This window comes from Vanrija pseudolonga, chromosome 3 (assembly GCF_020906515.1).
Source record: "Vanrija pseudolonga chromosome 3, complete sequence".
Classification (NCBI taxonomy): domain Eukaryota; kingdom Fungi; phylum Basidiomycota; class Tremellomycetes; order Trichosporonales; family Trichosporonaceae; genus Vanrija; species Vanrija pseudolonga.
In genome coordinates this window covers 418,077-445,540 of record NC_085851.1, presented here as the reverse complement: position 1 = coordinate 445,540, position 27,464 = coordinate 418,077, and the positions used below count along the sequence as shown (strand labels likewise).

Here is a 27,464-nt window from a genome sequence, read left to right as displayed (position 1 = left end):
GTCGGGGGGAATGCCCTCCTTGTCCTGGATCTTGGACTTGACGTTGTCGATCGTGTCCGAGGACTCGACCTCAAGGGTGATGGTCTTGCCGGTGAGGGTCTTGACAAAGATCTGCATACCACCACGGAGGCGGAGGACGAGGTGGAGGGTCGACTCCTTCTGGATGTCTGCGCGCGGTGTCAGTGTTGGTCCTGATACGCGAGGTTGCGCCACTCACTGTAGTCCGAAAGGGTGCGGCCGTCCTCGAGCTGCTTGCCAGCGAAGATGAGACGCTGCTGGTCGGGAGGAATGCCCTCCTTGTCCTGAATCTTGGACTTGACGTTGTCAATGGTGTCCGAGGACTCGACCTCGAGGGTGATGGTCTTGCCGGTGAGGCTGTGAATCAGTCAGCACGGGTACACGTCGCATGTGCCTCTGGCACCGGGGCCTACGCACGTCTTGACCTGATAAACATGTCAGCGTCGTGTGATCGCTCGTCAACACTGCTGGTACTCACGAAAATCTGCATGGTTGCAAGGGGATTCGCTTAGGTAGGATGCTCTGATGGGGGCTGAAGAAGTGGGAAAGTGGGCGGACGACGAATTGATGGGGCAAAGAGGGGAAGAGTGTCAGCGCATGATCAATCACCGTTGGGGGGCGTTATTTAAGGCGTCAGCCTCCTCGCCGCCTCCGCTCTGCGCGGGCCTGCATCCAGCACAGCACGTTCGCGGGCTCATGTGGATGTGCCCGGGGACGCGACTCGATGTGTAGTGCATGTGTTGCAAGCGGCGGCGAGGAAGACCGGAGAAGGGTGTGGAAACGGTGGTGGGGCGGTGCGGTCCGCTGTCGCGGTGTCACGAGCCCCGTTGTTCTGGGGTGGTGGCAAGGCTATCGCTGACCGTTTCCCACGTTTGTTGCCACTGGGTGGGTGGCGAGGGATGTAGTGGTGGTGGTGGAAGGGTGTTGGAGTGGTGCTCACCTTGTTGGATGGGATGATTGGGTTGAGAGGAAGAACAGTTGTGAGACTGAACAGTTAAGTATGAAAAAGAAAGCAAGTGAAGAATTGCGAGAGTGGGTTGATGGGAGGAATGGGGCGGTGAGCCGACAACGGAGTGCGGGCGTGTGACAAGGGAGGAGAGAAGTGGGTGGATGGATTACGGCGGCGGCTGGCGGGTGATGGGTGATGAGACTGACGCACTGCAGCAGCGGTGGCCACTACTCGACGCATACGACGCGGCCCCGGATCAGAGTCAATCTGCTGACCCTGACACGCATTTGCCACCCAGCCATCTGCAAGCGGGGCGCGGACGGCGCCGGACCCGAAGGATTGCAACTGCCGCCTGCAAGCGAGGATTGGCTCAGCAATGACGCAATGGGGCAGCAACCCGTGCGGCACCTCGGCGGCGGCGGATAGCGACGACCCACCCAGTTGCCCAGTACTTGAACCGCCCAATCATGCTCCATGACGGACCGTGCCCGCCCAGCGTTACCCAGCGTGACGGTGAAGGTTTTCGCATGGTAGTCGCGTGCCCTCCACGCGACAACATTTTTGCTCCCGTATGTGGCTATTGTGCCCAACATTCACGTCCCGTCGTTCGGTGCCTGGGTGCGCCCAGTCGCCCCCTCTGGGTGCCCTGCCCACCCAGCGACGGATGCGTATTGTGTGCAAGTCACTTCGGTGCGCACAGATCACCAACTAACCACCACCACCTACCATCCTACCGCGTTGAGAGACAGCGCACCTACCCACCCCCCGACACACACTCACACCCTGCAACCACCTTCCTCGTCTTCACTCTTCACTCTTGCCTCCTCTTCCTCCTCCTCCATTCATTCCTTTCACATCTGTCGCCTTCATCTTTCGACTCGGTTGGATCCCCATATCAGCACACACACACACCGCACACAACAACACACCCCACACACTAATCACTTCACGTCGAACCCCGCACAACCAGACTCGAACCACAAAGAGTCCCCGTTATCGCGCAACATCCCACGACCCCTTCCCCCCCACCAATCTGTCCTCATTCAACAACCACGCTACAAGGCGCTACAGCGCACAACGGCACACACACTCACACACACACACACACACACAACAACTACCACCTAGACCGCATCACCATACACCAACAAACGACGGCATTTTACCCCCTTTGGACTCACACGCATCGCACGACACACCCCCATCACTCAACTTCATCATGTCCATCTCACTCCCCAACGGCACAATGCTTGCCGCACCCTCATCCTCGCAGCCCCAAGTGTCCGCTGCCGTCACTCGCATCCTCCACCTTGCAAACTTCTCCCCAGAGTACGTCATCTCGGTCGTGGTCCATCAACCCAGATCTCTGTTCACTAACCACGCCCCCTCTAGGATCAAGACTCGCGACATTCAGACAATCTTCAAGGAATGGGAGTCGGAAAAGGGCGGCTTCAGGATCAAGTGGCTTGACGATGTCAACGCAATGGTCGTCTTTGCCGACGCCAACGTTGGTGGGTATCCCCGAACGACAACGCCAGCAGCGATCGTCCTCGCTGACCCCTCGCAACAGCCAAGCGCGCATACCTCAACCTCCTGCTCAACCCTCCACCCACGCTGCCAGCACCCGCCACTATCCGCCCCTATGACCGACCGGATGCGGCTCAGGTCATCCAGTCGCTCGCCGCTCGTGCCATGGGCCACCGTGCTTCCATGTCCTCGGCCCTGACATCTGGCAACTTTGCCAACCTCGTGCGCGACGACGGCGCTGGGCGCTCGGCTTCCATCTCTGGCCCTGGTGGCCTGAACGGGTTCAAGATGCCCCTCAACCCGTCCTTTTCGTTTGGCGGCTCGGCAGGTGCTGGTGGCAACGGGCGCGGCGCCGGTCCTTCACACGGCAGCCGCCTCGGATCCCTCAGCCACCAGCGTACCGGCTCGGCGTCATCCTCGTGGACGAGGCAGTCTATGAACGGTGCTCTGAGCTTTGGTGGCGCGGTCAACCCCCCATCCCTCGGTGCTGCAAGGCTTCCTACCCACTCTGAAGGATCGTCGGCCGGTCCTCCATCCCGCTCCACGTCGTCGTCTGGCTCGCACAATGACCCCATTGTCGTGTTGGACTCGAGCGCCCAGCTCAAGAGCATAAACGCCTCGCTTGGTGGCCGTTCCAACGTCAACAAGGGCAGGCGCGAGAGTGTTAGTGCTGAGAAAGCCCTTCGCGAAGTCGAGAAGGCGCTGCAGAGCGTGGAGGCTCAGGGCTAATCCTCACAGCCGACGTAGTAGTCCAAGTGTGCCATGTCTGGCCTTGGTCTGTCACTCACTTCCCCCCCAAACCCAACCCCACATTTTCATCTCAAACTTCAATCTCATTCAGTGTTGTCTTACTTTACCTCGTCTTGCCCATACTTCAGTTCTCTCCCCTTCATTCTCTTCTACCTTTTCCCCTTTCACGAGTCAGCCTTCACGTCTGCTCCATCTGTCGCCACCTCTCTCTCTCTCCCCCACACTCTCGGCATGACGCTAGTCATTCCTTTCAAGATGCATGTATCGTGGTGTCGAAGCTGTCTGTCGTGTGGGGGGCTTTATTTGTTGTTACTCTTTGGGTAGTGTGTGACCCAAATGCCGACCGTCGCCTCACGACATCTACGATCGCGGAATGGCGCGCGACGTCAGTACATGACAATGAGGTTCAGGGTTTTGGACAGTCACGTGACTGTTGTCTTGGTGCTTTGAACACGACAGAGGCACGACGACGGCAGCGGCGGCAGCGGCGGCGGATGGACTTCACACACTGGGCAGTGCTGGCGGCGGGCTCGGCTCGTCGCGCGTCGTTTGGGTCGCACCTGCCTTGCACCTGCCTGCCTCGGTTCCTCACTCTGCCCGTCTCTTTCGTCACGCTTCTCGCCGCTCAAACACATCACTCGACGCGCACTCCATCTTCCATTGCCCCCATCAGTCATACTTGTTCACAGTCTCCTATAACCAGCAACCACCCAAGGTAAAGGCTGCAGGTAGTGGCTCCTTCCCGCGCGCGCCATTGCCCAGCTGGCACCACCACCACAACCAACAACCCCCACCACCGCCATCTCGACTTGCAACAACCTCGACGCGATAACGCGGGCATCGCACCATCACCAACCATGTCGCGCCCACCAATATCCTACCCGATCCAGTCGCGCACGTCAGAGTACGACGACACGGCGAGCATCCGCCCGCAGTTAGAACCGAGCGCGTTCCCGCGCGAGGCTGCCAGCGCTACGCCGCGCAATGCGAGCGGGCACGCGCGTGGTCCGGTGAGTCTGCTCGCCCCCATCACCTCCCCACCCTGACCAACGCTCACCATCACTCTCACTCAGGCCTCGGCGCTCGACTCGTACATCACGCGCCTACTGGTCGTCACCAAGCAGCTGTTGCAAGGGCTGGAACAGTGGTGCCAAGGGACGTTATCCGAAGAAGACGTGAGTCTCGCGCGCGCGAATCAGAAGCAACCCCAGCGCCTCACTTGGCTGTGCTCCTGTGCTCACAATGTCTAGGTCAGCGACATCTACGTGCGCCTGGGCAACGGCTTTGAGCTGTGCGTCACGTCGTTTAGGAAAGCAGGCATCTCGACCTCGTAAGTCTGCACCAAACTGGTCTTGTGCGCAGTTGCAGCTGACACTACGCGCAGGGACCTCGACTCTGTGCCGCGCGACCTGCGTGAGATCCTCGAGCGCGCTCTGGCCGAGGACCCGTCCCAGGAGACATTAAACCTGTACTTGCCCGACATTCGCGCCATCATCTTCAGCCTCTTGTCCGGGCTCAAGAACAAGCAGATTGCCTACAAACGCTTGCTCACTGAGCGGCAGACGCCCGAGACGACGTTTACGCCGCTGGAAGCCGGTACCCCGAGCCGGCCGCCGCGCCTCTCGGAATCCGGACCAGACTCGGCAGCTAGGATCTTTGTCTCTGATGCGCCTGCGAGCCCCGCCTCGAGCTCGTCGCACCTCCCCATAGGGCCCGGGCCGTCCCGCTCCCAGCCAACCGCATCGGCGCTCGCAGAGCGGAACCAGCAGCGCACGCCGGCCACCAACCGTCCAGCACCGCCCGACGCGTTCCGCCCCCCACGATCGCGCACCGACAATGGCTCGACGTCGGGCCCCAGGCCTGATCCGTCGACCCTCCAGCCGCCCGGCTCGGCGTCGAGCGACAAGCGCCCCCTCCCCTCTCAGCCCGCCCTCCAGCAGTCGACCTCCGCCCCGTCCCCCACACTGCAGGCACCGCCTCTCCCGTTCACAAACCGCCCCCCACAGCGGACTCAGCCTCACCCAGACCGCTTCAGCCATGAGAGCCAGTTACGATCCAGGTTCTCTGCCGACTCGGACCTGTCTGTCTTGACGAGGACCACGTCAGACGGGGCGTCGCTCGCCAAGTCGCCGTCTACCATGTCTAAAGAGTCGACGGCGAGCGGCGGACCGCCCATGTTGCCCACGCTCAACCTCCCCACCAACATCAACCTGGATGAAGGGGGTGCATCTGGTAAGTTGGGTTGTGCAGCTGTCACCACGGTTACTAACGCTGCAGCTCGCTCGTCGTTTGCTGCACTCCAGCGGTCTGATGCCTTGGAACGTCGAGCATCCAAGCGTTTCTCGTCCTACACGTTCAATAAGATGCTACCGAGCTCACCGACGTCGAAGAAGGCGCAGCAGAACGGCAGCCCACAACGCCCGGCACGGCGGTCCGACAGGTTCCCTCCGATGCCTGCGCTCATGGAGGACGCGAACGGCGTGGCGGTGAGCCCCGAGACGCACATCAACATTGGCTCCCCGACGCCTGGATCAACGGCAGCTACGGAGACGCTTCCCGTCACGATTCCTGGCAGCAGGTCGGAGCCGGATCTCTCACCACCGGCCATGTCCGACCTCGCTCGCACAGCCAGCAACGAGCTGGGCGGCCAGCCCGTTGCCGACGCCATGGCTGCCGAGGTCTCGGGCGGTGACACACTAAAGGGCTCCCAGGCGGCCGCTCTGCAGCAGCTCCAGGCGGGATCGGTCACGACGCTCAAGATCTACCTCCAGCTTGGACGCCAGGTCAAGAAGACTCCTGTGGAACTTCCCCTCACCATGTCGGCGTTGCGTCTCCTCTTCATGGAGCGTTTCGAGTACGACCCAGGAATGGAGGACTTCCCAGACGTCTACATTCGTGATCCCCGAACTGGTGTCCAGTACGAGCTGGAGGACATGGATGACGTCAAGGAGGGATGTGTGTTGACACTTGATATTGAGCGTGAGTGTGGCGGTGGTGGCTGAGGGGGGGTGCAAAGCTGACTGGTTTAGCCCTTGATCAGGTCAAGCAGCACTTTGACATTACATTCGCCTCGCTTGCCCAAGACATCAAGGAGCTCAAGCAGTCGCTCAACCAGTCAAAGAGAGTGTCGACTCAGATTCCCTCGCACCCCTCGCTCCTCACCGTGTCATCGCCCCAGCCATCCCGGGCAATCGAGAAGAGCCCCGAGCTTCCGCCTCAAGTCACACCCAGAGCTCCGCCAACGGCGACCTTTGGACCGCCCCACCCGGACTTGCAGACCCACTACCAAGAGGTTCAGGACCTTCGTCGTGACCTCGCAGTCATGCGCCAGCTGCACCTCGACTTCTTGTCACAGACCAAGGAGTCGTTCGGTCAGCTGCGTGCCCAGAACCTGGCCATGCGTGAGGTGGTCAAGACCAAGATGGGCGGTAACCGCGCGCTGCTGGACAACAGCAAGTCGAAGCTCGAGCAGCAGTGCCAGGACACTATTCAGTCTGTTGAAGAGGTGTCCGACATCATTGATGGCTCGCGTGAGGACGCTTTGCGCCGCGGTATTATCCCGAGCTCGTCCAAGATGGAGAAGGTGCGGGCCGACCTTGAGAGCGCCGCCAAGCTGGTGGACACGTTTGCCCACGACGTCACGCTGGCCGAGCCGACGTGGCGTGCGACGTGGTTGTCCGAGCTGCAGCGCGTTACCGAGGAGCAGCGCCTTCTCGCGTACCAGAACAAGCTCGCTGCCGATCTCAAGAACGACATCAAGGACGCCACGGAGATGCTGGACAATGTCCAGGCGTTCGTCGTCAACAAGCAGGCGACTGGCGGCCGCAAGTTCCGTCCGCCGTCGCCCGAGGCGACCAACCCCGCGGGCGGGATCAACAACCTTTTATTGGAGATTCGCACCAAGGAGACGAACCCGAACGCGCGACTCAAGGCGATCGAGGAGCAGCAGCGTGTTCGCGAGCGCGAGCTTGCCAACAAAACGGACGAGTTCCAGAATGAGTTGAGCGGGTTTGTGGCCGGCAAGAAGCTGCGCAAGACTGGTGGCACGGAAGAGACGGAGCGTGTGCGGGCGCGCAGATCCGAGAAGACGCTCAAGCGCATGTTGACGGCGGATACGGAGGTGGATAGCCCACCGCTGGGCGACTTGACGCCGCAGCTGACGGGCGGGACGCGAGCGGTGAGCGAGGGTGCGCGGTCGCGCAACTCTGGGTCGTCGACGGCGGAAGCCGGTGGTCTGGCCGGTCTGGGGCTGGAGAAGTAGCGCGGGCAGATGCCACGACTGTCACGTATAACCTAATGTACAATGCATACAGTTGAAACTGGTCGAGCGTGAGCCAACTATGTGAAGACCTGGACCGAGCCGTGCGCGAGGGGGTCCTTTCGCCTGCTCTTGCCCTTCTTCCTCCTACCGCTGGGAATCTTGGCCGGCGCGTCCCCCTCGAGGCCGCGGAGCAGTGTCGACCACTCGCCCTCGACCCACTCCTCAGCCCAGCCGCTGCCGCCGCCCCCGCCCTGCGCAGGGCGGAACTTGCGGCCTGCGCGGTCGCCAGACCGGAACGCAAAGCTTGCGCCGACGATATCCACCGCGATCTGGGGACACTTGGCGACGAACGCCTCCACATCCTCCTCGCCGGCGGGCATAGCGCACGCGGGAAACGTGATTGTGAACTGCGCGCCGGGTTTGGGGACGACGCGCACCCGGTCGTCAGCCGCCAGCAGGCGGAAGCTGTTGGCCGTCTCTTCCACCACTATGCCCTCGACCCCGACGAGCGACGGGTTACGTGCCGCCAGCACGCGCAGTTGCGCGCCCGTGAAATCCGCTTTGGCGAGCTTTCCCTGCAGTGCATCTGGACTGGGGATGCGGGGCGTGCTGCTGCCGTCGTAGGGCGGTAGGGAGAGCGTTTGCGCGAGGTATGCGTTGTGGAGGTAGTGTAGCGGGAGGAGCGCGGCGTAGCTGCGTCATGGGTCAGCTAGGTCGGTGCGGCGTATCACCCACTCGATGCGCGAAGAGCGCGAGAGGACAGTGACGGGTTTCCGCCCCCGATGCCCCACGACCCCGGCGTCCCGCCTAGCCTTCTCAATGCCCTCGGCCTCGGCGCGCGCCGCAGCGCGCGACTTGGCGTCGCCCCTGTTCCTTTTCTTGCCCGTCACGAGCGCGCTGGGCCCGGCCGACGGGAGGTCGGTGAGCATGAGCGTCTTGCCTGATACGCGGGACGAGTATGTGACCCCGTCGACGTCGAGGAGGGTGGGGAGGTTTGGCGGGGCATTGGACGAGGACGAGTCGGGGAGGAGGGGCGCGAGGGGTTTCTGACCGCGTGCGTTAGTGGGTGAGGGAAGCAGACAAGCGTCGCACCCACCTGCACCTGCGCCGCTATCGGCCTGTAGATGTCCGTCGCGGCGTCCGCTGCCGCGCTCGGCGCTATGCTCGCTGCGCGCGATGAGGACGCCGACATGGTCGTGGGGTGTGTGGTGCGAAGATCGCGACGACAACAACTTCGAGCCAGATGAACTTCGAGACATTTCACGTGATGCCACGTGGCTTTCATCAACACGGTTGCGGTTAATGCGGTTGCGGCGCTCGGCGCGGTGCGGCGCGCGCGGCACTGTCGTCACATCGCAGCCAAGCAAAGCCGTCTACTCGTCCACAACAACATCCACACCATCACCACCATGCCCGACACCCTCCCCCTGCACTACTTCTACTTCTTTTGGCTCCTCGAGCCGGTGCGTGTGCCCCTGCTTCCCGTCTAACGGCTCAGGGCCTCTCGGTCGCCGGCGCGTTCTACGCCGTCCTCTGGCCGGAGGACTACGCCGCCGACCTGCTCCCCAGCACGACGGAGCGCATCACCAACATTGTTGGGCGCACGGTGCGCGGGCAGATGGTGGTGGGGCAGCTCGGCTCTCGTGAGTTATCATGACGCTTGTACCCAGCTCACGCGCAGTCTTCCTCCTCCTCGCCATGATCTCCTTCTCGCTCTTCCCGCTCTTCAAGTGGCAGCTTGGGTCGCAGCCCGCCATCCAGGAGAAGCTGGTGCGCGGGCTACTTGTGCCGCTGTACATTGGTGATGTGGGTGACCGTGGTCTTGATGTTACCCGCTAACGCGCACAGTTCCTCCAGTCAGTTGCGAATCGCTCGTGACCAACTGAACTCACGCCCCCAGCATCATCCTCACGCTCCTTCCCCTCCCCAACGAGCTGCGCTGGGCGCCCGCGCAGTGGACGCAGCTGATCCACGGCAACGTCGACGTGACGGTGCTTCTTATCATCTGGCGGTGGGTACCCGCACGACGTTGACCCGCTCACCCCAGCACCGCGTGGTTCCTCGGAATCGGCCGATACGTGCCCGGCGCTGAGAAGGCCGAGGCTGAGTCTGCTGAGCAGGCGGAGGCTGAGAAGGCCGCCGCAGCTACCCCCGTCAAGCGTGGACGGGGACGCCCGCGCAAGGTGACGGCGGAGAAGGACGAGTAAGGCCCGCGGAGTAGGTAAGCCACGCCGGTCTGAGCGAGTCCCTCCGCCACCTGGCGTTCAGTGCGCTGGGGCATGTCAACCCTCGGTGTGCCCCATCTGGCGCGCTGCACCCATATCCCTCTCCATACACTCCTTGCTTCAGCAGCCATTAGACATGCAGTAAATGTTAGCTCGAGGTGCTCACTCAAAGCCTTGTGCATAGACTCGGCCACTTCCCCACAAACAAACGCGGGGTGGAACACGTGACCTATATTGTGCCAGTGCCTTCCTGGCGGTGCTCAACGCCGACGACCCAGAGTGTCTGTCCCATGTTCCCTCCACAACCCATCTCCACGTCGCCGTCACAACACTCGTAGTCTTTACTTTGTTTCCACACCACACAAGCAGCAAAAACAGCACAGAACACACAATGGCAGACGACCTCGAAGCTCTCGACCCGACACTGCAGAACATCCTCGACCAGAAGTCGCTCAAGTGGATCTTCTGCGGTGAGCCGCAACCCTCAAGCATTTGTTGTGGCATACTGACCAGGCGCAGGCGGTAAGGGCGGTGTCGGCAAGACGACGACCTCATGCTCGCTCGCGATCCAGCTCGCGGCCGTGCGCGAGTCGGTCCTCCTCATCGTAAGCTGTGTGTCCGTAACAGGCAGCTGACCCCAGTCCACCGACCCCGCGCACAACCTGTCCGACGCGTTCTCCCAAAAGTTCGGCAAGGACGCGACCAAGGTCAACGGGTTTGACAACCTGTACGCGATGGAGATCGACCCGAACAGCAGTATCCAGGAGATGGTCGAGGCGTGTAAGTCGCAGCTGAGGCGCTCGTGTGCGGCCGCTGACACCACGCACAGCTGATGCCTCGGGCGGCGGTATGGGCGGCATGATGCAGGACCTGGCGTTTGCGATCCCCGGTGTTGACGAGGCGATGGGCTTTGCCGAGGTCATGAAGTGGGTAGAATGGCAGCGACGCTGCTGACGCCTAGGCACGTCAAGTCGATGGAGTTCTCGGTCATCGTGTTCGACACGGCGCCGACGGGCCACACGCTCCGCTTCCTCTCGTTCCCCTCGGTGCTCGAGAAGGCGCTCGGCAAGCTCAGCCAGCTGTCGGGCCGCTTCGGCCCCATGCTTCAGCAGGTGAGCTCTCTTCTCTTGTACGCTAGCTGACCCCAGATGTCGTCCATGTTCGGCGGCGGCGCGCCCCAGGAGGACATGTTCGCCAAGCTCGAGCAGATGCGCGAGGTCATCACCGAGGTCAACACGCAGTTCAAGGATCCCGTGGGTGAACCTGTCCAACCAAGCTGACGCCGCAGGACCTTACCACCTTTGTCTGCGTGTGCATCTCCGAGTTCCTGTCGCTTTACGAGACGGAGCGCCTGATCCAGGAGCTCACAAAGTACGAGATTGACACGCACAACATTGTCGTCAACCAGCTCCTGTTCCCCAAGAAGGGGGACAACTGCCAGCAGTGCGACGTCCGCCACAAGATGCAGCAAAAGTACCTCAAGGAGGCGTACGACCTGTACGAGGACACGTTCCATATTGTCAAGCTGCCGCTGTTGACCGAGGAGGTGCGCGGCGTGGACAAGTTGAAGGAGTTTAGCAAGGTGAGTGCGCGGAGCGAGCGTCATGGCGCGCAGCGCCGTGGCGCGAGGTGTTGCACGAAGCAGCAGCCCAGCCCACCCATCACGACCCCACTAACACCCCCAGCTCCTCATCCACCCGTACACCCCGCCCGAGTAGAGACCATAATGAGACCATGTACAGAATGCATCGATGATATATAGCCTTGGTGTGGTGTGGTGTTGGGTGGTGGCGGTGCGACCGTGGGAAGGTGAATGATGCCGAACGAAGCCGGAATGCAATGTTGGCGGCGTCGCTGTTTGTTTCGCGACAACAACTCGCGAGAATCGCCAGACCAACAACAGCAACAGCAAAAGCAAAATGGCAGCAGCAGCAGTCCCGCGCCTTCTCGTGGTCGGGGGCAACGGCTACCTTGGTGCGTAGGGCGGGCAACTCAGCTGACGGTAGGCTCGGCGGTGTGCAAGGCGGCGGTCAGCAAGGGCTGGGACGTGTCGTCCATGTCGTGGGTGTCGCGGCCTCTTCCTCACCTCCTAATACGCCCAGGTCATCAGGCAAACCGTACACAAGCCCAGCGGGACACGCGCCGAAGTGGGCGTCCCGCGTGCAATGGCACAAGGCGAGCGCGTTCGAGCCGGACACCTATGCCTCGCTCCTCTCCAATTCCACCGCCGTCGTCCACACGCTCGGTATCCTCCTCGAGGGGGGATACAAGGCGAGTATAGCGTCTGGCGACGTGCTCGGCCTCGTCGGGGCCATGGTGCGCAATGCTATGGGGTCGGGCGAGGCGAGTAACCCGCTCAAGACGGGCGAGGAGCGGGCCAAGGGCTACGACGCGATGAACCGGGATTCGGGTGGGTGCCGCCGATCGCTGGTAGTAGCTCGCTGACGCTCGCTCGCCACGCAGCCCTCACCGTCCTCGACACGATGCTCTCCACGCCCACTACCGCCACGCCACCCCGCGCGTTCGTCTACGTCTCGGCCGCGCACTCGTTCCGCCCCGTCGTGCCCCTGCGCTACCTCCAGTCGAAGCGTGAGGCGGAGGCGTCCATCCTCTCGCGATGCCAGCACTCGGGCGTCGACCCGATCATCGTGCGCCCCGGGCTCATGTACCACCCGCATGTGCGTCCCGTGTCGACGCTGCCGGCTTTCGCGCTCAGCCTCACGGCTGGACTGCACGACCGCGTGCGCTTGCCGTTCGACTTTGGCGGGCCAGAGACGCTGCTCGGCGGCACGGCAGAGTCGCTCCGCACCCACCCTATCCATGTCGACCACGTCGCCGACGCCATTGTCCGCGCTATTGCTGAGGAGCAGCAGGGCGTCATTGACGTCCAGACTATGCGCCGCTGGGCTGGGTTCGACGTGCCAGACGAGCCGAGCACGGCAGGCGGGGCGGCGTCGCACTGAGCAATAGCAGAGACACAACACACTCATAGATCCGATGCACTTCCACAATTCTACACTTCTTGCATAATGCTGGCAGGCAGCTATACCTGCTGAAAACTGAAAACTTGTACAACACGAAACTTGTTTCCTTTTTACGCCGCGTAGTGTGCTGCCGTACGGCGAATCACGTCCAGCTGCTGAGACACCGTTGCCGTCGTCTCGTCAACCTTGCCCGTGGCCAGCTTGAGCAGCCACGCGACGTCCGACTGCGCCATGACCGACAGCTTGCTCTGGCGCCGCGACGCCAGCTTGTCCTTGAATTCCTCGAAGAACTGGGCAGACACCTCGTCGGCGCGCGCAATTACGTTCTGTGGCACACCAGCCAGCTTGGCGACGTGCGTACCGTGTGATGACTCGGCGTGGCCCTTGATGAGCTTGTAGAGGAAGACGACACCCTCGTCGTCGTCCACGTGCACCTGCATGTGCATGTTGCGCACGTTGGGGTGGTATGCAAAGTCGTCCGTGAGGGAGCCATAGTGCGTCTGAAGAGTTAGAGTCATTGACGAAGGAGCTACTCACGGCAAAGAAGCCAAGAGGGAGCGTGTGCGTGGACAGGTGGTGAAGCACCGCGCCAGCAATGGCCATGCCGTCGAACGTCGACGTACCACGGCCCAGTTCGTCTAGAATAACGAGTGATCTGGGGCCAGCCTCACGCAGAATTTTGGAGCACTCGTCCAGCTCCACCTTGAATGTACTAGCGCTAGCGAACATGTCTGGCGAGTTAGCCACGATCGGGAGGAGCCAACTCACTGTCATAAGCGCCCATGCGCGTCTGGATCTTGTCGATTGGGCTGAGGCGGGCCTTGGCAGCGGGCACATAGCAGCCAAGCTGGGCGAGGATAACACCCGCGGCAGTCATGCGCAGCAGCGTACTCTTACCAGCCATGTTGGGGCCGGTGAGCAGCGTTGTGCGCGCCACATCACCGCCAAGTTGCACATTGTTTGCGATAAAGTCGCGCTGAAGGCACATGGACGGGTGGCGGAGTGCCTCAAAGTCGACAAACGCTTCCTCCGACTCGACAAACTCTGGCCGGCACTTGGGCTCGTCCATGTCGTTGGACGCCTTGGCCAGGGACACGAGGCAGTCCAGCTCGGCAATGATGCGAATCATCTTGAGCCAGATCAGGCGATCCTTGTCAAACTCGGCGAGGAGGTGCTTGAAGAAGTCCCGCCTGGCAGTGGACTGCGTCTCACGGGCCTCTTGCAGCTCACGAATCACAGGAAGCGTCTCGGGAGTGTACCATCGGGCGTAGCTCTTCGTGTTGGAGCACTTTGTCCACTTGGAGGGAGGCTTGAAACTGGCGGGGGTTTCGATCTGGTAGATTTCCTTGTTGCCCTGTGCACTGTGCCAGTACTTGGCTGTCGACAATTTGTAGTCACGCTTGATATTCTTGAGAATGCTGTTCAGCTCGCCCTCAATTTGGGCAATCGCGTTGTCTGCGTCGTCGCAAGCTTCATCGGCGCCAGCTGTCGGGTTGAGGTCGACCGTTTTTTCTGTGACTGTTAGGCGCCATCTCCCCCTGCCACACTCACCAGTCCTCTCCACCGTGAACATTGAGTGGATGTGGGCGAGTAACGGGCCGAGGTCAGGGGCCGAGCGGAGCAAGCCCCGGACACTGGGAGACTCAAACTTGTCTGCCACACGGTTGAGATTGTCCATGGCTCCGTGAATCTTGTCAAAGTTCTGGCAGGTTAGCTCGGGCCCCATATTGGTAGCTCACCTCGACGACCTTGAAGAAGTCGCTCACACGGATCGACCCCGAATGGATACGAGAGAGCAGACGCTGAACAGGTTAGATGGATCGAAACAGCTATCTCACCTCCAAATCAGGAAGGCCTTTGCAGAGATTGGTAAACTGCCCAGCAAAGGTCGGCGCGGTCATGAGGTCATCAACAGCGTTAAGCCTGGCCGGTTAGCAAACGCATTTCAAGGCCAACCCCACCTGTCGTTGATCGCCACTGCGTCCTTCAGTGGAGAGGAGAGCCAGATCCTGAAGAGTCGCTTGCCGAATGGCGTCAGGCATCGCTGCAATAGCTGCAGGAGTGTCCCTTCCAGGCCACCCTCGCTGTTGACCAGCACCTCCATGTGGCTGAGGGTCTGGCCGTCCAGAACGAGGCACTTGCCGTTCTTGATAGGGTCGTAGACGTTGAAGTTCCTCTGCGAGATGAGGTCCTTGTCGAGGTTCAAGGTGTTGAGGTAGTACACCATGACGCCCAGAGACTCCATTGCCAATGGCTTGTCGATCATGCTGGTGATAGCCTCTGGGAGCTCGACTTCGGCGTCCCCATCCGGATTGAAGATAGTGTCGAGAGAGGCGAGCGTGTCATCAGCACCGCCAGTCTGGGCCTCCTTGAACGACTGCCACGCCGTGCTCGCGGGCAGAATATTACGGAGCAAGCGGGTCGTGTTGACCGAAAGGTTACCCTGGCAATACACCAGCTCCTTGGGCCGGATCTGCCTGAACATCGTCTCGAGACGTGTGCGACACACGTCGTCATCAAACGCAGAGAGGTTGAACTCGCCCGTCGAAGCGTCCATGATGCAGATGCCAAATGACGACGTGGCATTGGGGCCCTCGGTGAACTCCTTGATAGCAACACAGTGGTTTGCCTCGTCAGAGTTGAGGTACGTGCCATCGACGATGGTGCCGTTGGTGAACACTTGGGCCAGCTCGCGGCGAACAATCTCACGCCCAGCAGTCTTTGAAGCTGCCTTGGTGCGCATTTCCATTCTGCTCTCGTCAGCGTCTCGTCGATCTGGAGGTGCTAGACATACCCGATGGCCGTCTCTGCCTGCTCCACCTTGCCGACCTTGTAGCCGGCACCCAAGAACTTGGCCGCCCAGAATTCGAATGACTGTTCTGGGACACCGACCTGTTCGTTAGCCCTGTCTTCGCCCTCCATCCCACCATCTTCATCTTGACGCGGTCCGTCAGCTTGAGATCAAACTCCTGGTGACCGATCGAGGCGTCGTTCTCGTAAAGCTCATAGAACTTGCCCTTCTGGAAGAATAGCACCGTGTCGTAATGGTTCTGCTTGATCTCCCAGAACTGCTTCTCAAAGGGCGTAAACTGCGCCCATGCTGTAGATGGGATGAAGATTGTTCGAGGGTCGTAGTCTGGGTGATCTGGTCTCCGCTCTTCCTTGTCCTTGACGTCCTCGAGGAAGCTGAAGCAAGTCTCCTTGGCTTGCTTCTCCTCCTTTGCCACGAGCTTCTTGCGCTCAGCGGCAGTGAGGAGGAAGTTTGACGAGTCGTTACGACTGGAAGACGCACCACCAGAGTCTTCTCGCGACAACGGGCGGGCGGGACGAGACGGTCCGGCTGGGGAGGACGAGTTGAACGACGTGGTTGCCTTCTTCGCCACTGCCTTCTGCGCGACAGACTTCTTGGCAGGCTTGCGAACAGGGGAAGCCGTAGAGGCGACAGAAGGTGAGGGTGATGGTGCTTCGGACACGGCACCAGCTTCATAGTCGTCCGCAGCTGCAGCTGATTGTCAGTGGAGAAGGAGACGGCTAACCTACCCATCGCCGCTTCATCGGCCTCGTCAAAGACAAAGTCATCGTCGTCAGACTCGACCCTCAAGCTCTTGCGTGCACGGCCTGTGGTGTGAGCTCAATTAGTACCGGCTTAGTAGCTCACCCTTAGATTTAGGAGCGGGACTGGCACCATCGCTGTCCGAGTCGGACTCCGCGTAGATAACCTTGCGCTTCGTACGGCGCGACTGCGGCATGAATGGCGAGTCGTCAACATCCATGGGCTCGTCCGGCTCTTCGCTCAGAGTCAAAGCCTGCTTGAGCGGGGAGGAAGGTGGGAGGGCTCGTTTGATGGGCGAGGAAGGCGGGAGGGACCGTTTGGCTGGCGCCTTCACCTCCACTGGCGGCGGGGTGAGCGGCTCGTCGTCGTCGTCAACGACCAAAGGCGACGCTCGCCTTCCGCGCTTGCTAGCATTGGCGACGGGGAAGTCAACAGGATCGGAGGGAGGGGTGCGCAACGTCGACGCGGGCGACGAGGAAGGCGGGAGCTGGGGCGCGGGTGCTGCCTTCTTTGCTGGCTGCTGCTGCTGCGTCGAGCGCGGCGCCGTCTGTGACGCGGGGCCGGGCTTCGGCGCTCCGAAGAAGGCTCGGAGGGTGGTCTGGGTACCGGCGGGCCTGGGCATGGCGCGTCAGTGGAGGTGTACGGTATCGCGTCGTTGTCGCGAGTCGGCACACGAGAAGATCACAACGGGGTCGCGCGATGAACGCGCGCCGGTGTGTGATCTTGACGCGCGCGCTACAGGACGCGTCGGTCGACTCACCCCTTTGGAGGATCGGACTTTGTCCTTGCCATGACGTGTGAAGTGTGAAGAGGATGGAACGAGAGAAAGAGTGCCAAGTGATCAATGTCGGCCGATGAGAGTGGACCGTGACAGACGCGCGCAGCCGGCCAGACAGGAGGGCCTAGGACGCGACTGACTGCCTTTGGAACAAGGGGGTTCAAGGGCGAAAGGCAAGTGGCCGCCGCCTCCACCCAGCCGGGGCCAGGTGCGAGCAAGGCCGACACGGCCAGTGACCGCCAATGTCGACCGTGGGAACATTGACGCGACCCGACGCGACTGTCCTTTTCAGGATCTGTGGCGTCGTCGTGTTCCTGCAAAAGTCACGTGAAGCTGCATTGTTTGGTGCACCAAACACGCGCATTGACCCTGGACGCGAGGCAAGCCCGCACCAGCCACCACTCATTTTCCTCCAAAGTGACGCCGCCCGCGACGACGCGTACCAGCCAGCCAGGCGCTCCAAGCGAGAAACAGTCAGACGCGCCCAGGATCACGCCCACCCACCATCACCCAACACCACCACCACCCCAGGGGGCTATAAAATCAATCCCCCCAGCCCACTTCTTCCCTCTCTTCATCAACTCCTCTCAGTGCATCACTCGACCACACCACTACTACTCTACCTTAGAGCTCAGTCCAGTCCCTGCTCGTGTCACTCCCCTCACCACTACTACTGCTACCATCTCCCCCATCTTGCACACTACCACAATGTCCACTGTCACCCCATCCAAGGCCGCTGCCGCCGCCCTCTCCGAGTTCTCCCTCAACACGCCCGTCAAGAGCGCGCAGCCCGACCTCCTCTCCAAGCTCAAGGCTGCTGCTGCTGCCGAGGCTGGCATCAAGGAGACCGCCCCCGCTGGCAAGGACAAGGTCGTCATCCAGGAGAACGTCCAGGACGAGGCCGTCGAGGAGGAGGACGAGTACTCTCTCCGCCAGCGCTACGTCGGTGACATCCACTGCACCGAGGCCGACGAGCCCCTCCTCAAGGAGACCACCTCGCGTTTCGTCCTCTTCCCCATCAAGTTCCGTGAGGTGAGTTTGGACGTGGATGCACGCGACCAGGGCCCTAACAGCGGCATCAGATCTGGCAGATGTACAAGAAGGCTCAGGCCTCGTTCTGGACCGCCGAGGAGATCAACCTCGCCCCCGACCTTCACGACTGGGACAACAAGCTCAATGACAACGAGCGTTACTTCATCGAGCACGTCCTCGCCTTCTTCGCTGCTGTGAGTATGGTGTTGGCAATGCATAGGCCCGAGCTGACCCTTCCAGTCTGACGGCATTGTCAACGAGAACCTTGTCGAGCGCTTCTGCTCAGAGGTCCAGTGCATGGAGGCCAAGACTTTCTACGGCTTCCAGATCATGATGGAGAACATCCACTCCGAGACCTACTCGCTCCTCATCGACACGTACATTCGCGACAATGCTCGCCGCGAGTACCTCTTCCAGGCCATTGACACCATCCCCTGCATCAAGAAGAAGGCCGACTGGGCCCTCCACTGGATCTCGGACAAGCGCTCGTCTTTTGCTGAGCGTCTGATTGCGTTCGCCGCCGTCGAGGGCATCTTCTTCTCGGGCTCGTTTGCCTCGATCTTCTGGCTCAAGAAGCGTGGCCTCATGCCCGGTCTCACCTTCTCCAACGAGCTCATCTCGCGTGACGAGGGTCTCCACACCGACTTTGCCTGCCTCCTCTTCACCCACCTCCGTCGCCGCCCTCACCCCGACACCATTGTCAAGATCATCAAGGAGGCTGTCGCTATCGAGCAGGAGTTCCTCACCGAGGCCCTCCCCGTCTCGCTCATCGGCATGAACTCCAAGCTCATGTGCCAGTACATTGAGTTTGTTGCCGACCGCCTGCTTGTTGCCCTCGGCAACGACAAGCTCTACAACTCGACCAACCCCTTCGACTTTATGGAGATGATCTCGCTCCAGGGCAAGGCCAACTTCTTCGAGTCGCGTGTCTCGGCCTACTCCAAGTCGGGTGTCAACCAGGCTGTTGGCCAGTCGTCCGAGGAGGCCGCTGCCAAGCGCGGTTTCTCGCTGGACGAGGACTTCTAAGTGCGCGCCTCTGCTCCGTTCCCTCCACTCCGCACGTACACCGACCGACCAAGCGCAGTCGTCGGGCTGCCGCCACATCTTGCATGCCGCGTCACTACAGCGTCCTATGGGCAAAAGGGCCCCCATTGGCCTTGTTTAATTTGTATCGCTTCATAGATTTTCCAGGTAGGTCTGTTGTCTCCACCCCCTCCGCCACGGTGCGAGGGGCACCATGCAACCAAATATGAGAATACAGTGTGCGCGTGTAAATGAAGCTCGAGTTTGTGGCGCGTTGGACATCACGCGTCACAGGGACGTCGACGCGTCGAGCAGCAGCCACCCAAGACGCAGGGACCATGGGCTCTCGGACCCTCGGTCCGCCTGCAACATATCACCGAGCGCACAGAATTGAGATTATCACCGGATGACATAAAAGTATATTATGCCTTGCTTGCTAGCTGCTACCTGATACAACTGTGCTCCTCGAGCGGCGGGCAAGCCAATGCCTGCTTGTCAGCCTCCAGAGATCCCAGTCCTTCACTGCCTTCATTCGACCCGTGTTCGTCGCTTCCCGTCGTCAACGCTTATCCTCGGTGATGTCAACGCCGCCGCACCAACCCTCGTCCGAAGGCTCTCTACACTCCGCTCATCGCGCGTTCGGACCCTTGGTGTAACTGGCTTTGGCTGGCCGGTAGGCGCTGGGACAGATAGTCGTTGCGGATCTGGCGCTGTCGACAATGGACGGCCACGGATGTCCGAGTGAGCGGCCTGCTTGTCACTCGAGTGTCCCGACGCCGACGCCGAGCCGCTCGAGCTGTCTTCGCGTCTTCTGAAGATTCCACCGACGAACGATTTGAGGGTGCCTCTGTGATGATGGTCGGCGTGTTGAGCCTCGGGGCTGTGAACTCCATCCGGTGCCGGCCCTGTCGCTGCTGGCGGCGGAGGGCCGGACGAAGACGACGGCCGAACTGTGGGCGAATCGACCTCCATGCTTTCTGCTGGTTGCTGCGCCGCAGGCTGTGAGGGTGAATCAAGGACCATGACGTTGGTGCCGTGGCCAGGGTTGCCACCACCTATCCCTCCAGGGACGGCGTGGTTGACGTCGTCGGTGACAGCTTCGCCCCCATCGGCGTCGAGTCCGGCCGAGTGTTCTTCTTCTTCTGCCGGCTCGTCTTGTTCGATCAATGCGCCGTCCTCGACGGGCGTATCTGGGGCGGACTCGGCAGCCTCGGCAAGCTTGTCGACCGAGTTGGGGAAGGGGAGGAATGGCGACACTTCTGGTTCTGGCGCTTGGGTGTACCCTCCATGTGATCTGATGAGGGACGAGTAGTATCGTTGCAAGAGGTCGGCGTTGCACTGGAAAAGCCAAGGGGGGCCCGTGTCAGATGGTTGCGACTGCGATGCACGTTTTTCGGAGCAGACTTACACAGAGGGCCCATCCGGTGACTCTCAAGAACTCGCGCTCCAAGGCATTGAGCTCTCCGACCTTGATACCGCCGACCTTGGCATAGTGCGAGTTTGTGCAAAAGACGTCGCACTGAGCTTTGGAGCCCGCTGTGACGCCAGCGATGAGGAATCGATGGACAGTGAGGGACGAGAGTGTAAACGTGGGCAGGTTCTGGCAGGTGAGGTCGATGTACGCAAGAAGCGAAAGAAGAGGGATTTTCTGTGCAGCGTTAGTCGCCGGGCGTGCGGGGCAAGCGTAGTCGCCGCCGTATCAGCACTTACCTCGAGGTTGGTGTACTTTACGATACGCCGCAGATACTCGACGACGCTAATGCCTGGGGAAGCCCTGGAGTGGAAACGTGTGAGAGCGTCCGGGGTTAAGACGACCTGGTCATTGTGCTGGCACAAGAGGTCGAGCATGTGTGCGATGAGAATGACGAGCGTATCTGTGGGGCAGTCGATAAAGGCCCATGGAACCTCTGGCTTGGAGGGTGTCGAAGGGTCGGTGGATGCAGAGGCCTGGGAGGGTGGTGGCGGCGGCGTTGCCGACGACGGTGGACGCGCTGCTTGTCCTGCGCCGCCGCTGCTGGCAGAGGTCGAGCCCGACGAGGACGAGGAGGCAGCGGCAGCAGCCCCGCCGCGCTGGTCGGTCATGGCGATTTGGCGGGGGAGGGGGACTGGGAGGGGGGACGGGCGCTCACACGGTGATGGTGTTCATGTGGAAGTGGGTGGTGGTGGCTGGGACGGGAATGGCTTAGAGGTGAACGAGCCGCGGCGTTGGTGCGGGCAAGGGCGTCTTCCGGGGCCGTGTTTGTGCTTTGTTGTAATGCGGCGGGTGGCTTGTTGCCAGGTGTTCAAATGGTCGTCGTGTGGTTTGTGATGGAGTAGCAGTTGTCGAGAGCAGGCAGCAACCAAAAAGACTTGCGAGTTGTGATCGAGGTTGTGTAGTCGTCGTTGTGCGGCGGGGGGGAACAAGGTTGGTTTAGGTGGTGCTTTGAAAGATACCGGGGCTGCCAAGGGGGGTAGGCAAGAGGGAGGGGGGGAGAGAGGAGGGAGGGAAGGAAGGAAGGAATTTGAAGAGTCAAAGTGTGATAAGTTTTGGAAAGAGGTGATTACAAGTCGGGGGTAATTGGGTGGCTCAAAACCAGACTAACACCACCACCACTGGAGGGGGAATGACAATGGTGTCGATGATGACTGACTGGTGCGATTTTCGACAACGACGACTAGTAGTACAACGACGACGACAACGGCGACGTGGGGGGAGAGGGTGGGATGCTTAGGGGAGGGTGGGGAGAGAGGTGCAGAGGGGCAGCCGCAGGGAGGGGGGGCCAACAATAGGGGCCGAGGCTGCAACAGGTGAGGTCAGTCAAGCTAACGCCCAGTAACAAGAAAGTACCTGACGCAGTGTCCTGACTTCAACACGTGCCACGGCCCTTGGCCACCGGGCCAGGCTGACAGTGCGCTCGACTGACTCTCACCCGACACTGTGATGCACAGGTACTGTAGCTGCGCGAGAACAATCAACGCCGCCGCCGCCGCCAACACACGTCGCCAACACGCCAACGAACAGCCGTAGCATTGTTCCGACACAAGTCGGCCTAGCCCACCAAGGACAATCTCCATGCTCAGCTTCACATGACTCTGGCTGGCCAAAAGGCGGGCCCGGCAACCGGTTGGCTGGCTGGCTGGCCCGTCAAACAAGGTGGGCGGGGGAGAGCAGCGGTCGCCTCCGCCTCTGGGCCTTCCCCCTGGCTGGGTAACGGCACCTTACTCTTCTCCGCAGCAGCAGTTTGGCCCACCCCCACCCCGGAAACACACCCGGCCGCACGCTGCACGCCGCACACGCGCACGCAACATGGTATCATGGCCGTGGCCCAAACGAGAACGAACACGGCGGCGGCGGCGTGAATGTTGCTCTCGCTTCGATGCAGAAGGAAGGGCACAACCCTGTGCCACCCCCTGAGGGTTGACTGTTCCTGCCGCCATTGGATTGTGGATGTCGCCTATTTGCTTGCTTGCTTGTCCAAGCCAAGATCGTCCATACAAAGCCACAATGGCGTTGAAGCGACTCGCGAGGTAGAGGCCAGGCTCTAACCCCGTGCGGCAAATTGGTCATTGTAGGACGGGGCGCCGCACCTCATCTCACCGCATCACACACAGCCGGCACCGCACCCTCCCTCCCTCGCGACGACAGGCCCATGCTCCCTCGCGCTCGCCTCGCCGGGCAAAAGCCGCTCTTTTGTTGCTTGAAGCCTGCTGAATGGCCCACCGTGGCGCCGACTGCCGAGCGGAGACGTTACGGGTCTTGCTTGGGTCGCCGGTTGCGGTCCCCGGCCTGCCTCGCACCCTGCTGTTTGGCGTCGCATTGTCGCGCAGGCGCGCCACGCCACGAGCCACTGAGCGCGCGCGGCGCCAGCGCGCGGCCCCAACTCTACTCCGACGCCGCTGAAAAAAATTAACATTCTGTCCTGTTTACAACTTGCATATCATCCATTACATCCATGACGACAATAATGCTGCAGCGACAGCCCGCAGTATAACCAGCCTTGGTGAGTCGTGCTTCCTCTTCGACGACGACGGCGATAGCACAACACACGTGCGTGGTAACATCGTCACGCCGTCGTCGCTTCTCCTGTTCCGCTCCACACTTGTTCTCGCTCCACCCACCATCTCCATCTGCGTCCTTCAGCCCTCTGCTGCCCCCACTTGTTCCCTTCAATGATGAACACAACACACACTGAAAATCATGAACCTCGTCTGAAACATGGCGGGTAATGATTACATCTCTCTCTCTACCTGAGTCTCGTTCTCCTCTACGACTTTTACATCGACGACGACCAAAGCCGCAGCAGTTGCTAACCACGGCGCAGCTTTACTTACAGCCAAATGTGCGTCCTCGCCTCGTCGCCGGACATTGTAGCCGTAGTATAGTGCTGTTGTACCCCAGTCGACGTGGCAGTTGGTTCTTTCTCGCACTGCTCGCACCGAGTTTCCTGTTGCCCTGCGGCCGTAGCCAGTCAGAGCGAGCACCGAGGTATCTATCAGTCAGGAGGGGACCAGTGGCTTCGGAGTGGCCGCGGCGCCGAGTCCGCGGCGCGCGGCTCGCTGCTTGCCACGCGGCGATGAGCCCGACTCTTGACCCTCGACCATCCGGCTACGGCCCGGCCTGGTAGCACACGAGCATGATCCAACAGGGTTATCAGAGCCATGGTCCGAAGACGAGGTCATCCATACCGAAGGATACCGAGGCAGCTATGTCGGAAGAAGCCGAAATACCATGTTCATTAGGGGCGGTTTGTGCTTCCAATAGTGTCACTCGCAAAGTGTCGACGTCATTTTAATAAGGGGGCAGTCAAAGTGCACCACGTGAAGCCACCCCACGCCCTCCTTAGTCTCGCTCCGAGGTCGGTCACGAGACGAACCCTCATGGACGTACGGACAATATGGGCTACGGACAATGTGGGCCACCTCTGTTGTCCCACTCGCTCCTCTGCCTCTGCCTGCGCATGCTCCTGCCCGCCTGCCCAACGACAAACTAATCTTTACTTTAACTCTGCTCCTATCACGATAGGACGCCCGATCCCGCCGCCATACTCCGCCCCACCAGACTCCTCTTCACCATGGCTGCATCCCTCGACTCTCGCGCGCGGCTGGGGGCCCTTCGCGAGCTCATGCGCGAGCGCAACATTGGCGTCTAGTGGGTGCCTTGGGCACAGAGACTTGCTGACCGCAGTGTCGTCCCGACCGAGGATGCGCGTGAGTTGGCGCGCCCAGCGCGACGCAACGCGGCGGCGCAACTAACCTCCCCCAGACGCATCCGAGTACATCGCCCCTTGCGACGCCCGCCGCGCATGGCTCACCGGCTTCACCGGCTCGGCCGGCACCGCCGTCGTCACGCAGACCGAGGCGCTCTGCTGGACTGACGGCCGCTACTTTCTCCAGGCTGGAAAGGAGCTCTCAGACGAGTGAGTCGGCGTCGGCCGAGGAGGCGGCGGACAGTGTCCGCTCGGCAACGGCACAGCGACTGACGCCATCACCCACCAGCTGGACGCTCATGAAGAGCGGTATCGCCGACACGCCCACCTGGCAGGCGTGGCTCAAGGTATGGCCATGATCGACGATTCAGCCCCCTCTGACGCAAGCAGGAGCTCGGCCCCACGACGCGCATTGGCGTCGACCCGAGCGTCGTGTCCCAGAACGAGGCTGGCCCGCTGGGCAAGTCGCTCGCCGAGGTCAAGGCCCGCGAGCTCGTGCCCATCAAGGAGAACCTCGTCGACCTCATCTGGGCTGACCGCCCTGAGCGCCCGGCGCAGCCCATCTTCCAGCTGCACGACGAGTTTGCCGGCGACTCGGTCGCGCACAAGCTCAGCAACCTGCGGGACAAGCTTACGCGGGCCGGCTCGCCCGGCATCGTCGTGACGGCGCTTGACGAGGTCGCGTGGCTGTTCAACCTGCGCGGTAGCGACATCCCCTACAACCCCGTCTTCTTCGCGTACGCCATTGTGACGCAGCACGACGCGACGCTGTTCGCCAACCCCGCGTCCGTGCCCCAGGAGGTCCGCGACTACCTGCACGCGAACAATGTCGTCGTGCTCGAGTACAGCCAGGTGTGGCAGTCGCTCGACAGCTGGCGCGAGCTGCTGACGGCCGAGCGCGCCAAGGCGGACGCGGCCAAGGCTGCGGCCGAGGCGAGCGCCGAGAACGGCGTCGTCGAGGAGCCGACCAAGAAGGTCGCTCCTGCCGAGCCCAAGGCGGAGGACAAGTCCGAGGCGCCCAAGGAGAAGGTCGCCAAGACGGACAAAGTGCTCGTCGGCACCAATGCCAGCTGGGCGGTCGCCAACGCGCTCGGCGACGAGTTTGAGGTGCGCCGCTCGTACGTCACCGACGCCAAGGCGCGCAAGAACGCGACCGAGATTGAGGGCTTCCGCCAGTGCCACATCCGCGACGGCGCCGCACTCGTGCGCTACTTTGCCTGGCTCGAGGAGGTGCTCAACAAGGGCGAGACGTGGAACGAGTTTGACGTCGCGACGCAGCTCGAGAACTTTAGGAAGGAGGGCAAGAACTTCAAGGGATTGTCGTTTGACACCATCTCGTCGACTGGCGCCAACGCCGCTGTTATCCACTACAGCCCCGACGAGAAGACCAGCGCCGTGGTTGACATTAACCAGATCTACCTGTGCGACTCGGGAGGACAGTACCTTGATGGCACGACCGACACGACGCGCACGCTGCACTTTGGCACGCCGACGGCCGAGGAGAAGCGCAGCTTTACCCGTGTGGTGAGTGTCCCCCGCTTTACACACCGCTGACATGCCCCAGCTCCAAGGCCACATTGCGCTCGACTCGATCATCTTCCCGACCGGCACGACGGGCTACACGCTCGACACTGTCGCGCGCCGGCCGCTGTGGGCCGACGGGCTCGACTACCGCCACGGCACCGGCCACGGCGTGGGCCACTTCCTCAACGTACACGAGGGCCCGCAGGGTATCGGACCCCGCTCAAACTACCTCAACGTCGCGCTCGCCGAGGGCATGGTCGTGTCCAACGAGCCAGGCTACTACGAGGACGGCAAGTACGGTATCCGTATCGAGAGCGTCGTGGCCGTGCGCAACGCGCAGACACCCAACAACTTTGGCGGCAAGGGCTTCTTGGAGTTTGAGAACTTCACCGTCGTGCCCATCCAGACAAAGCTCATCGACCAGTCGCTCATCTCGCCCGACGAGCGCAAGTGGATCAACGCGTACCACGAGGAGGTGCTGTCCAAGGTGCAGCCCGAGCTCGAGGCGTACGGCGACGAGCGCGCGCTGGCGTGGCTCAAGCGCGAGACGGTGGCGATCTAGGTGGGGTGTGATGCCAAGGTGTAGGTGGTAGTAGCAAAACATGTATTGGTCTATGTGTCTATGTGGTAGGCGTGTCGACGGCGTGTCGTCTTGGCCAGGTCTCGTCGTCGTCGCCTCTCTCCTCCTCCTCCTCCTCCTCCTCGCCGCCATCAGCCTTGGCAACCGTACTCCCCAAGCTCCAAACGACAATGAGGACAAGCAAGACGATGACGAACCTAAGGCCGACACTCTCGCCCGCGACGTCCTCGTCGAGGCGCGACTCGCCCTGGCGCCGCTTCTCCTCTTTACGGCCCCATCGCCCGTGGGCCGAGTGCGGGGCCGAGTACCCAGGCATCGTGCCGCCCATACCCGCGCCCCAGCCGAGGTCAGGCGCGACTTTACGCCGGCCCGCCCAGCTCGGCGGCGGGGGCGCTCTGCCGCCTCCCCACGCGCGGTGGGGCCCACTACTCCGGCGCGACTGGGGCGAGTGCGGGTGGAACGACGAGCCTTCGCTGCCGACACCCCGACTAGACGCCGGACTACTACTCGCGTCGTACGCCGCCCTGGCCCCGTCGTCCCCGAGCACGGCGTACGCGTCGTTCAGGGTATGAAACTTGTCTGCGCTGCCGCTTCCGCCGGCCGCGTCGGGGTGGTGCTGTTTCGATAGCTGGGGTGTGAGTGGTGAGGATGGGGGGGAGAGAGGAAGAGGCCAAGCCCACCTCGTAGAACCGCGCCTTGATCTGCGCCTTTGATGCGTTGCGCGGCAGCCCGAACACTGCGTAGTGGTCTTGTTTGCGGGCGTGCCGGTGTGCTGTGGTCGAGAAGCGGCGGGTGGCGGGGGTGAGGAGTGAGGGGATGGAGGAGGAGGACGAGGAGGACGCCGGGGGCCAGAATGGTCGGAGTTGCGATGCCCCCCCGGATGGCGTGTGCCGAGGACCTCCCACGGCACATCCCCACGCCCGTGTCGCTGTCGAGACCGCTGCTCGGCCTGACATTGTTTTGTAGAGTGGTTGTGGTTGATGCAAACCAACATTGGCGACGTCGCGCGACTAAGAGTTCTGAAGCCCGCAACCAGATGGCCGATCGGCCGAGGCCGTTTACATCCGTCCCACC

The 27,464-nt window shown here is 61.5% G+C and overlaps 10 protein-coding genes across 10 annotated transcripts; 6 read left to right on the top strand and 4 right to left on the bottom strand.

Moving 5' to 3' along the window:
- Positions 1–1,696: 1,696 nt before the first annotated feature.
- LOC62_03G003716 (uncharacterized protein) lies at positions 1,697–3,521 on the top strand. The gene is made up of 3 exons (XM_062770253.1): positions 1,697–2,296; positions 2,360–2,478; positions 2,538–3,521. The coding sequence occupies exons 1-3, from the start codon at positions 2,187–2,189 to the stop codon at positions 3,221–3,223; spliced, it is 915 nt and encodes a 304-aa protein (XP_062626237.1). The 5' UTR covers positions 1,697–2,186; the 3' UTR covers positions 3,224–3,521.
- Positions 3,522–3,873: 352 nt separating this feature from the next.
- BUD6 (Bud site selection protein 6) lies at positions 3,874–7,547 on the top strand. Its single transcript, XM_062770252.1, has 6 exons — positions 3,874–4,254; positions 4,318–4,419; positions 4,495–4,574; positions 4,629–5,476; positions 5,522–6,223; positions 6,274–7,547. Exons 1-6 carry the CDS (start codon positions 4,102–4,104, stop codon positions 7,503–7,505), a joined length of 3,117 nt encoding a protein of 1,038 aa, XP_062626236.1. The 5' UTR covers positions 3,874–4,101; the 3' UTR covers positions 7,506–7,547.
- POP4 (Ribonuclease P protein subunit p29) lies at positions 7,539–8,697 on the bottom strand (the record flags this gene model as incomplete). Its single annotated transcript, XM_062770251.1, has 3 exons — positions 7,539–8,198; positions 8,241–8,551; positions 8,602–8,697. The coding sequence occupies 3 exons, from the start codon at positions 8,695–8,697 to the stop codon at positions 7,583–7,585; spliced, it is 1,023 nt and encodes a 340-aa protein (XP_062626235.1). The 3' UTR covers positions 7,539–7,582.
- Positions 8,698–8,858: 161 nt separating this feature from the next.
- LOC62_03G003713 (uncharacterized protein) lies at positions 8,859–9,887 on the top strand. The gene is made up of 5 exons (XM_062770250.1): positions 8,859–8,968; positions 9,004–9,148; positions 9,187–9,298; positions 9,406–9,516; positions 9,553–9,887. Exons 1-5 carry the CDS (start codon positions 8,915–8,917, stop codon positions 9,710–9,712), a joined length of 582 nt encoding a protein of 193 aa, XP_062626234.1. The 5' UTR covers positions 8,859–8,914; the 3' UTR covers positions 9,713–9,887.
- A 161-nt stretch (positions 9,888–10,048) lies between these two features.
- On the top strand, positions 10,049–12,747 carry GET3 (ATPase GET3). Its single transcript, XM_062770249.1, has 9 exons — positions 10,049–10,200; positions 10,250–10,335; positions 10,372–10,510; positions 10,560–10,656; positions 10,692–10,842; positions 10,879–10,983; positions 11,019–11,312; positions 11,879–12,140; positions 12,194–12,747. The coding sequence occupies exons 1-9, from the start codon at positions 10,122–10,124 to the stop codon at positions 12,691–12,693; spliced, it is 1,713 nt and encodes a 570-aa protein (XP_062626233.1). The 5' UTR covers positions 10,049–10,121; the 3' UTR covers positions 12,694–12,747.
- A 77-nt stretch (positions 12,748–12,824) lies between these two features.
- On the bottom strand, positions 12,825–17,168 carry msh6 (DNA mismatch repair protein msh6; the record flags this gene model as incomplete). Its single annotated transcript, XM_062770248.1, has 12 exons — positions 17,028–17,168; positions 16,373–16,881; positions 16,255–16,332; positions 15,642–16,219; positions 15,509–15,606; positions 14,676–15,464; positions 14,553–14,637; positions 14,454–14,516; positions 14,266–14,416; positions 13,483–14,226; positions 13,252–13,445; positions 12,825–13,214 (listed from the first exon to the last, which is right to left on the bottom strand). Exons 1-12 carry the CDS (start codon positions 17,057–17,059, stop codon positions 12,825–12,827), a joined length of 3,711 nt encoding a protein of 1,236 aa, XP_062626232.1. The 5' UTR covers positions 17,060–17,168.
- A 466-nt stretch (positions 17,169–17,634) lies between these two features.
- rnr-2_1 (Ribonucleoside-diphosphate reductase small chain) lies at positions 17,635–19,103 on the top strand (the record flags this gene model as incomplete). Its single annotated transcript, XM_062770247.1, has 3 exons — positions 17,635–18,077; positions 18,128–18,271; positions 18,318–19,103. Exons 1-3 carry the CDS (start codon positions 17,754–17,756, stop codon positions 19,101–19,103), a joined length of 1,254 nt encoding a protein of 417 aa, XP_062626231.1. The 5' UTR covers positions 17,635–17,753.
- A 397-nt stretch (positions 19,104–19,500) lies between these two features.
- Positions 19,501–21,720, bottom strand: preg (Nuc-1 negative regulatory protein preg). Its single transcript, XM_062770246.1, has 3 exons — positions 20,811–21,720; positions 20,509–20,748; positions 19,501–20,438 (listed from the first exon to the last, which is right to left on the bottom strand). Exons 1-3 carry the CDS (start codon positions 21,180–21,182, stop codon positions 19,629–19,631), a joined length of 1,422 nt encoding a protein of 473 aa, XP_062626230.1. The 5' UTR covers positions 21,183–21,720; the 3' UTR covers positions 19,501–19,628.
- Positions 21,721–24,024: 2,304 nt separating this feature from the next.
- Positions 24,025–26,491, top strand: AMPP_0 (putative Xaa-Pro aminopeptidase P). The gene is made up of 6 exons (XM_062770245.1): positions 24,025–24,228; positions 24,265–24,287; positions 24,343–24,496; positions 24,576–24,633; positions 24,677–25,810; positions 25,851–26,491. The coding sequence occupies exons 1-6, from the start codon at positions 24,152–24,154 to the stop codon at positions 26,370–26,372; spliced, it is 1,968 nt and encodes a 655-aa protein (XP_062626229.1). The 5' UTR covers positions 24,025–24,151; the 3' UTR covers positions 26,373–26,491.
- On the bottom strand, positions 26,431–27,383 carry dnaJ_1 (Chaperone protein DnaJ; the record flags this gene model as incomplete). The annotated part of the gene is made up of 2 exons (XM_062770244.1): positions 27,071–27,383; positions 26,431–27,018 (listed from the first exon to the last, which is right to left on the bottom strand). Exons 1-2 carry the CDS (start codon positions 27,344–27,346, stop codon positions 26,431–26,433), a joined length of 864 nt encoding a protein of 287 aa, XP_062626228.1. The 5' UTR covers positions 27,347–27,383.
- Positions 27,384–27,464: the final 81 nt, after the last annotated feature.